The sequence below is a fragment of the Garra rufa genome, chromosome 17 (assembly GCF_049309525.1).
Source record: "Garra rufa chromosome 17, GarRuf1.0, whole genome shotgun sequence".
Lineage (NCBI taxonomy): Eukaryota > Metazoa > Chordata > Actinopteri > Cypriniformes > Cyprinidae > Garra > Garra rufa.
Window position 1 is genome coordinate 2,793,842 of NC_133377.1, and position 9,700 is coordinate 2,803,541.

At 33.2% G+C, this 9,700-nt stretch overlaps 1 protein-coding gene across 1 annotated transcript; it reads left to right on the forward strand.

The window, feature by feature from the left end:
- Window positions 1–1,078: 1,078 nt before the first annotated feature.
- sla1a (Src like adaptor 1a) lies at window positions 1,079–5,998 on the forward strand. Its single transcript, XM_073822309.1, has 8 exons — window positions 1,079–1,236; window positions 1,834–1,933; window positions 2,018–2,111; window positions 2,290–2,376; window positions 4,101–4,204; window positions 4,334–4,465; window positions 4,558–4,687; window positions 4,786–5,998. The coding sequence occupies exons 2-8, from the start codon at window positions 1,867–1,869 to the stop codon at window positions 4,988–4,990; spliced, it is 819 nt and encodes a 272-aa protein (XP_073678410.1). The 5' UTR covers window positions 1,079–1,236; window positions 1,834–1,866; the 3' UTR covers window positions 4,991–5,998.
- The last annotated feature ends 3,702 nt before the right edge of the window (window positions 5,999–9,700 follow it).

The following is a 9,700-nucleotide window of genomic DNA, read 5'->3' on the forward strand; positions in this document are numbered from 1 at the left end:
TTTGCAATTCAAAGCATACAACTGGTTGATATGGGAGTGATTTCAATGTAAAGTAATAAAATAAAAGGCACTTTTAAGCATTTTGCAGTTTGCATCGGCGGCTGTAAAACTTCATAAAAGAGGCATAAGATTTGATGGCCTCTAGCACATTGAGATGACTGAATACACTCTTAAAAATAAAGGTGCTTCACGATGCCATAGAAGAACATGTTCTATCTAAATGGTTCTATAAAGACACTTCAACATCTGAAGAGCCTTTCTGTTTCACAAAAGGTTCTTTCCAGCGAAAGCAGGTTCTTCAGATTATTAAAAGGTAAGAAAGAGATGGTTCTTTAAAAAACCTTTGACAGAATGGCTCTTTGTGGAGCCATAAATGGTTCTTCTATGACATTGCTTGAAGAACCCTTTAAAGCAACTTTATTTTTAAGAGTGTAGTGTTAATTTTTCACATGTATAAGTAGCATTTAAAATGCATAAACACTTTCCTTTTTCCAGCTAATGTCTGAAAATGTACAAAAATGGCCTTTCGTTTGGTGGATAAATGCTAAATTCTCCGTTGTGTAGCCATCTTTTATAGTAAATAACAGAGGTGGATCTGCAAGATCAATATAAAAACTTCAATCAAGATAACAAGAACACTAAGACTACTGCTAAAAGGTGAATATTTAGCACTATGTTTTGTATTATTAAAGCCATTTTAATGTGCAGTTATAGGCGTTATGCTTCTGAGAGAGAAACTCACACATGCAGACGCACTCACACCCAGACATTCACCCACTAATGCCATACACAGGAAGTTGCACAACACACATTTGAGCACTCTATGATACTGAAAGCACCAAAATCACACATTTAAATGTAAACCTCGGCGTCAACATTGCAAACCGTACTTATTTGCATTAAAAAAGAGGCTTGCTGTACTGTATTTATAACAATTTCTGTCTGTGCACATCGAGGGGATGAAGGAAGACAAGGTTAGGGAACTCTTCCTCATTTTACCAGAGGAAGTATGTGGCTGTGCTGTTTTCAGTAGACCAGCGCTTAGTTTAGATAAGCCTGCAGAGCAGTGCAGGCCACTCACAACACAACTGCTCTCGCTGCTGGCCTTCGGTCGGAGACCAGGGCAGTATTTCTTTACTCTGAACCACCTGCTTCAACTTTACTGGGAGCAGCCAGCCAGAACTGAAGCTTTGCCCTCTGGATGAAACATGGATATTTAACTGCTCAACGTGAGAGGTAAGAAAACTAATTTATGTCTGGCATATTTCTGTTGGTGCGGAGTGGGAAATAAAAATGGAGTTTTGACATTTATATGCTGTTTCACCCGGGGGAGAAAAGAGTGTCAAGTGTTAGGATGCTGTTCTGATGTTATCCATTAAGATTTAGTTACTTCCAGTAACCTCCCTCTGTCCTTGGTTTGACTTATGTTTACAAAATATGAAAAATGTGCACATACCTCTATGCATTTATGATGCAAAATGGCATTTTAAATGATGACACCCAAGCAAACATTTATCCATGTGTTTTAAATGACTAGCAAACTTTAAAGTAGTGTGAATGAATAAATAAATCATCATTTTAAAAAGTTTTTAAACTTTTTGTTGCACCGTAGAAATGCAAGTTAGATATTGACACGGTCAGGAAGGAGTTTAGTGGAAAATAGTGGTAGACTTGGGCTCTCCGCAGCTTCCCTGTTCTATTTTTTGGCGAGATAACACAGTAGCTGAGAGGAAGTTGCAAAATTAAAACAGCTCTAGCATTAACTGTTGAACTATCAGATGCAACACTCATACTGTCCCTTGTACGAACTGAAATGCGCTTTTAAAATTCCAGAATCTGTAGAGCTGCGGCCTCTAAACGGCCATCATGGGGAATGTGATGAGGCAGGAAAAGACGAACCCAGAGCCAAACAACTTTGATAGCATGTTTAAAGGTAAGCTATGGTTCCTCACCTGCTGTATGGGAAGTGTGTTGTATAAATATGTGTTAATGCGTATTAATATGTATTAATTTACAGACTGTGACAGTCTAGTGGTGCTCTGTGATTATCCATGTCGAGACATTAGTGAACCCATCTATAAGATAGGGGACAAACTCAAAGGCCTCTCTGAGTAAGTGTTCTTTCAGTGATGCTATATAACAATAAATGCTTGTTAATATTTAATGCATCGGCAGCTTGCGAAATTCTTATTTGATTTTCATTTTAATTCATGTTAATATACATATAGTGTACATGTACACACATGCAACCTATAAAATGTTTTTTATTTACTCGTCAATGCTTTACAGAGATGGTTGCTGGTGGAAAGTCCGTTCTCTTCAAACAGGAACTGAGAATTACATCCCAAGTAATTATGTGGCAAAGGTTTATCATGGGTAATTGTAGACTAATTATCTGTTGATTATCCTCATTGATGTATGTTTCATGATGACCCTAGAAAAATATTCCCAAATTAAGTACTGAATGATCAATGATGCTAGAGAATTTGAAAACATTAAAGCCTTTGTTATTTACACTGCAGTTCAAAAGTTTGGGGTCGATACATTTTTGTTTTTAAAGAAGTCTTATCCACGGCAAGACTGCATTTGGTCTAAAATACAGTAAAATAGTAGTGTTGTGAAATATTATTACAATTTAAAATAATTTTAATATGTAATTAATTAAATTATTCTTTATTAAATGATCCTTCAGAAGTCAATCTAATATGGTCATTTGCTGGTTAAAAAAATATTTTTTTTTATTATTTTCATTGTCGAACATAGTTGTGCTGCTTTTTGTGAAAAATGTTACTTTTTTTAAAGATGCTTCGATTAATGGAAAGCTTTAAGAAAGTGCATTTATTTACAGCATTTATTTGAAAACTAAATCTTTTTAATGTAATTTTTTAATGAAGATTTTTTTGTTATATCATTAATGTTTTTACTGTCACTTTTGCTTATTGCGTCCTTGCTAAATACTAATATTTAAAAAAAAACTAAATAAATATATATATTAAACATATGTAATATAAAGTAATAATAGTCTTACTGACCCAAAACTTTTGAACAGTAGTGAAAATATTTAGATTTTATTACATACTATATATAAACCATATCATGTTAAACACTTACACTACCAGTCAAAAGTTTTTGGACAGTAATATTTTTAATGTTTTTTTTTAAAGAAGTCTCTTCTGCTTACCAAGCCTGAATTTATTTGATCCGAAATACAACAAAAACAAAAACATAATAATTGTGAAATATTTTTGTTATTAAAATAACTGCTTTCTATTGGAATCTATTTTAAAAATGTAATTTATTTCTGTGATCAAAGCTACATTTTCAGCATTATTATTCCAGTCTTCAGTGTCACATGATAATTCAGAAATAATTTTAATATGCTGATTTGCAGTTCAAGAAAATGTATTATTATTATATATTTAATATTTATATTTATTATATATTTAAATGATTTGAGTACATTTTTTCCAGAATTCTTTAATGAATAGAAAGATCCAAAGATCAGCATTTATCTGAAATAAAAAGCTTTTGAGCTTTTTGTTTGTTTCTTTGTTTCTTTCGGTAAAATAAATTATAGAAATGAATACTTTAAATTAATCAAAAGTGATGATAAAGACATTTATAATGTTACAAAAGATTTCTATTTCAGATAAATGCTGTTTTTGAGCAGCAAATCAGAATATTAGAATGATTTCTGAAGGATCATGTGACTGGAGTAATGATGCTAAAAATTCAGCTTTGAAATCACAGAAATAAATTACATTTCAAAATATTCTCAAATAGAAAACAGTTATTTTAAATAGTAAAAATATTTCAGAATGTTAGTGTTTTTGCTGTACTTTGCGTCACATAAATGCAGGTTTGGTGAGCAGAAGACACTTCTTTAAAAAAACATAAAAAATCTTACCGTTCAAAAACTTTTGACTGGTAGTGTATCTTTATAAAAAAAACAACAACAGTATACAACTTACAGCAGTAAACATTTATGGAGAACATTGTTATTTATATAAGATCTTCACTCTGAAAGAGAAAAGAATAAAATAACCCAAATTGTGAAGTCATGGTTTTCAGTTGTTAACATCATTTCCTCGTTTCTAAAGATGGCTGTTTGAAGGTATTAGCAGACAGAAGGCAGAAGAGCTTTTGTCATTGCCTGGTAACGGTGTTGGATCGTTCCTTATAAGAGAAAGTCCGAGAGATAGAGGTAATTAGCTGAAAGTGTTGCACTGTTGCATGCTAACCACAGAAATGTTTCCATTCACACATCTTTCAGCAATATCAGTGTCAGTGCGAGTGAAAATGACATTGCTGTTATAACTGCTCTTCCCTGCAGGCGTATATTCTCTCTCTGTGAGACACAGGACCATAAAGCACTATAAAATATTTCGTCTAACTAATAGCTGGTACTACATCTCCCCACGGCTTACCTTTCAGTGTCTGGAGGACATGGTCAATCACTACTGTGGTGAGAGCTAAATACAAAACTTTCATGTTCTGCTTGTAATGTAGAATGCGTATGTGATGCATTAATGCTAATGTGTTTTGTTTTTTCCTTAGACTCATCAGATGGTATATGTTGTGTTCTCAGCGCTCCGTGTCTAGCTCTGTCAAACCCTGCCCCGAGCACAACCCAGGAAGCCCCACCTGTGGTAATGCGCCGTAACTTGGATTGGAAGAAAGTGAATAAGTACGTCTCTGTCTTTTTCGGTCCTGTTCAGCATTTGCTGATCTTGTGTAGAGCTGTAGTGTGAGCTGTGAATGACTGGTATGTCTTTGTGTGAATAGGTCACAGTTGATGACCCCAAGCGAGCTGGATAACGTGGACAGCAAAAATAACATGATGAGCTACGGTGTGAGGAGCAGTATCGCTGCCTATCTGTCTTTAACAGCAGTACCTGAGCTAGAGAACGCCAAAGGCCGCAAGAAGAAGAGCAAGTCTGTCTATGTGATGCCTGACCACAGTAACGTAAATGAAGAGGAGGACTATTAAATGATGAGTGTAGACTTTTAATGCACATATTTTTGCACTGGGTTAAGCAAATCTTTCGCATACATGTCCAGGTCACTTCGTGTGGAAGTCGTTTCAATCACGGAATGAAAAGATTTTAAAACGTAATTGTTGCTTTTTAACTCTGTGAGATATAAACATACATTTTTTCTTGCACTTCTGAGTTTCCATCTCGTAATTCTGTTTTTTTGTTTGTGCCACGGAATAAATAAGAAAAAAAGATAATTGCATATTTTTATTTCACAAGACTATTTGTTTTGCTGTCGTGAGTTAACATTTCATAATTCAGACTTTTTTCTTGCTGTTTTGTGAGTTAACATTTCGCAATTCTGAATTTTCTCAGAACTGTAAATTCTTTTTCTCACAATTGTGCATTAACTTCTCACAATTCAGATTTTTTTTTCACAATTGTGAGTTAACATCTCATAATTCAGACTTTTTTCTCGCAATTCAGATTTTTTTCTCTCGCAATTGTGAGTTAACATTTCACAATTCTGACTTTTTCTCAGAATTGTGATTTTTTTTTCTCGCAATTCGGACTTTTTTCTCACAATTGTGATTTTTTTTTTCTTGCAATTGTGCATTAAAATCTCGCAATTCTGCATTTTTTCTTTATTCGCAATTGTAAGTTAACATCTCACAATTCTGACATTTTTCTCGCAATTCTGCATTTAAATTTTGCAGTTCTGACTTTTTTTCTCAGAATTCTGAGTTTCCATCTCGTAATTCTGTTTTTTTTTGTTTGTGGCACAGAATAAATAAGAAAAAAAAGATATTTGCATATTTTTATCTCACAATTCTGACTATTTGTTTTGCTGTCGTGAGTTAACATTTCATAATTCAGACTTTTTTCTTGCTGTTTTGTGAGTTAACATTTCGCAATTCTGAATTTTCTCAGAACTGTAAATTCTTTTTCTCACAATTGTGCATTAACTTCTCACAATTCAGATTTTTTTTCCACAATTGTGAGTTAACATCTCATAATTCAGACTTTTTTCTCGCAATTCAGATTTTTTTCTCTCGCAATTGTGAGTTAACATTTCACAATTCTGACTTTTTCTCAGAATTGTGATTTTTTTTCTTCTCACAATTCTGACTTTTTTCTCACAATTGTGATTTTTTTTTCTTGCAATTGTGCATTAAAATCTCGCAATTCTGCATTTTTTCTTTATTCGCAATTGTAAGTTAACATCTCACAATTCTGACATTTTTCTCGCAATTCTGCATTTAAATTTTGCAGTTCTGACTTTTTTTCTCAGAATTCTGAGTTTCCATCTCGTAATTCTGTTTTTTTTTGTTTGTGGCACGGAATAAATAAGAAAAAAAGATAATTGCATATTTTTATCTCACAATTCTGACTATTTGTTTTGCTGTCGTGAGTTAACATTTCATAATTCAGACTTTTTTCTTGCTGTTTTGTGAGTTAACATTTCGCAATTCTGAATTTTCTCAGAACTGTAAATTCTTTTTCTCACAATTGTGCATTAACTTCTCACAATTCAGATTTTTTTTTCACAATTGTGAGTTAACATCTCATAATTCAGACTTTTTTCTCGCAATTCAGATTTTTTTTCTCTCGCAATTGTGAGTTAACATTTCACAATTCTGACTTTTTCTCAGAACTTTTTTTCTTGTAATTGTGAGTTAATATCTCGCAATTGTACATTTTTTTTTCTCGCAATTCAGACTTTTTAATGTCTCATAATTATGAATTCTCAGTCAGACCAGTCAGTCAGAATTGTGAGACAAATAAAACACAATTAGCTTTATTTATTTATTTTTTCTGTGATGGAAATGGGCTTCCATAAATTTCACCCTAAAATCAAATAAAAAAAGTGTTTTTTTATGACGGTTGTTTAGTGTAATGTGTTTGCATGTTCAACTTTTGAATATTTGTTTTTTTATCCAAATATTCTCAGTGATCATTTGATTTTTAGTAGTGTATTATTTTTTATTATTATTTAAAACGGCATAAATAAAAAGCAATAGAGCAACTACTACAATTAAATATGTAAATGTTTTAACATTTAAATATATTGAATATATATTATAAAAAGACAATATAATATATATTTTTTAACTTTAGGGTAAAATATGACCCAGACATGTTCCTTATGGGCTTTTGCAAGATTAACCCTATTACAATTTCAATATGTTTCACTATTAAAGTAAATCAAGAAAAATGTTGACACACTACTTTTTTCATGATTTACTTTATACTATTTGTTTTATTACTTTTTTTTGTTTTGTTTTTTAACTTCAATATAAAGCACACATTTTCTTTCTTTTATAAACACTGAAGCCAAAATGTGTTTGTGTAAATTTGAAAGCACTTGTAACTTAATGTACATATGTCTTTATCAAAATAGCCACTGCTTTCTTTCCTCAAACTAGTGGGTGGCATGTTTAATTAAAGAAATGAGAAGTGGGAGACTTTCTCATATATTTGAATCTTTCCTTCTGCAGTGTATTACTTAATTATCGCTCTTCTGAACATGAAAATGTTTGAAATTTGTAACTGTTTAATAGTTTACATCTGAACCACAGTGCAGAAGCATGTTGAGCCTCTGTATCCAAACAGCCACGCAAACAAGCTCTCAGTATCACGGCTTTGTTTGGCTCATGTTGTGTTCATACAGTGCATTAGGCAGTGAAATCTTAATGGTGACCATATGGAGTGTTAATTAGAGACATTTATCCCTATCAAACATTTAGCTCATGCAACACAAGCAGGCCATAAAAAGAGCCGAAACAAAGACATTAGAAGAAAGACTAATGATCACACTAACCTTTCATCATCTAATGGCACTGTTTATGGTGGAAATAGTGTAATAGCCATTTCTCAATGGCTGCGACATTTTAATTTGCACAAAAATGCATTGACATTAAATATTCAGCAAATATAGGAGGCAGTTTTTGCAATAACAGTGACATGATTTGAATATCAATTAAGAAAATGTTCCCCATTCTCATCTGAAAATGTAACTATGTATGCTATTTTCCACTCTAATTTTACAGTTGTATATTAATTTAGACAATACAATATATAATCCAGAAATACTTTACATAAATTCTACAATTTCATTATATTATACATAAATATTAATCAAAAAACAGTTACTATTGTATTTTTAGCAAGTCATGAACTTGTAGAAGTTCACACAGCATTCACAGGATGTTTCAGTCAGTTGGCTAAAAGAGAAAATTGTTTGATTCACACCGACACATTGTTATTATCTAAATGAGCATTTCACATGTTTATGTATCTGTATCTAGGTAATTCCAGTATAAAAACAAGTGGTTTTGCTTACTTTCCCACAAAATAAACAGACTCAACTATCTACCCAAAAGCCAACACTATACCCTTGTGTTGTGCTCTATTTATTTTACGGAAAGATCACAACTAGCTCTCACGTGGTCAGCTAAACTAGTTGAAGAAAGCCACATGCATCTAAAAATAGCCTCATGCTTGCTGTTTTATCAGATTGTACTTGATTGGCTGAAGTTAGCATTTTGTCACATAGGTTTTCTAAAAGCATATGGAGCTCACATGCTTGGTTTGGTGTAAAAAAAAATACTATTGCAGGCCCCACTCCTCTTGCTTCGTTTATGGACATTGTAATTTACTGTTGTCAGTTTATCAGTATGTGATCTCAACTGATTGTCTAAAAACGTTGCCAGCTTAAACTATAAGCATAAGAATCAACTCAAAATCTATTGGTTGACAATATAAAGAGTATAAAATGCATATAGCATGTGTTAACCATACCATGCCAAAGGTGGAAGGAGATCAAAGGTGCAGATCAAAGGTAAATGTGAAAGCATAATGCTCATATAATTGCCAATGAACACATGGCCAGAAGGATGCATATCCGAGTCAGATATTTCACACAGCAAGCCAGAAAGAAAGAAAAGCATGTTATCTTACATTTAGGCTTCTGAAACAACAACTAATGCTGGTCTAGCATGAGATATTATCATTGTAGTAGTCTTCAGATTGGTAGAGCTGCTTTTGGACTTTGTTCCTAAACAGTTGGTAACTAGAGCAGAACCCCAAGGGCAGGTTTCCTTCAGATGGGATGGATGTGGTATACATCTATAGATGAAGATGAAGACTTCGTTTCTGCTGTGGTAACATCTCTAACATCTGCGTAATGATCTAACAGGTCTCTGGATCAAGCAAAACACCAAAAGCAGTATGTGGTGGTTTAGGCCTTTTGATTATAAAAACATGCACACGTCTGCTCTTCCTTTGACTGTGAATAAGAATAGAGCCAGTGTTGAACTTTGTGTCATTGAACATAATATGTTTGATGTCTTTTTGCCTCCAGCCCAGCTGTCTAAACCTTAGGATTGACTCTGGCATACTATGAAAAATTCAACCGGTTTGCTTCCTCTTTAAAGGGAAACCTGGGTATGAAGACTTGTGTGGCTTAATATAAATGTAAATGATGTGTCTTATTGAAATATGTAGTAGAAAACCCATGAGAGATTAACGTTATTTTAAAAAATCCACATCGTTTATGCATATTTTGGACTATGTGGGCACCATTATGACGTGAAATGGTTGCGCTTGGTGAGCTACTGATACAGTGACCACAATGAAAGAGCTTACAGGTGGCAATAGATATAAGAATAGGCTTGAACCAAATGCCGTACCATCAATTTTCCCCATTGAGTGAAATCTGCACT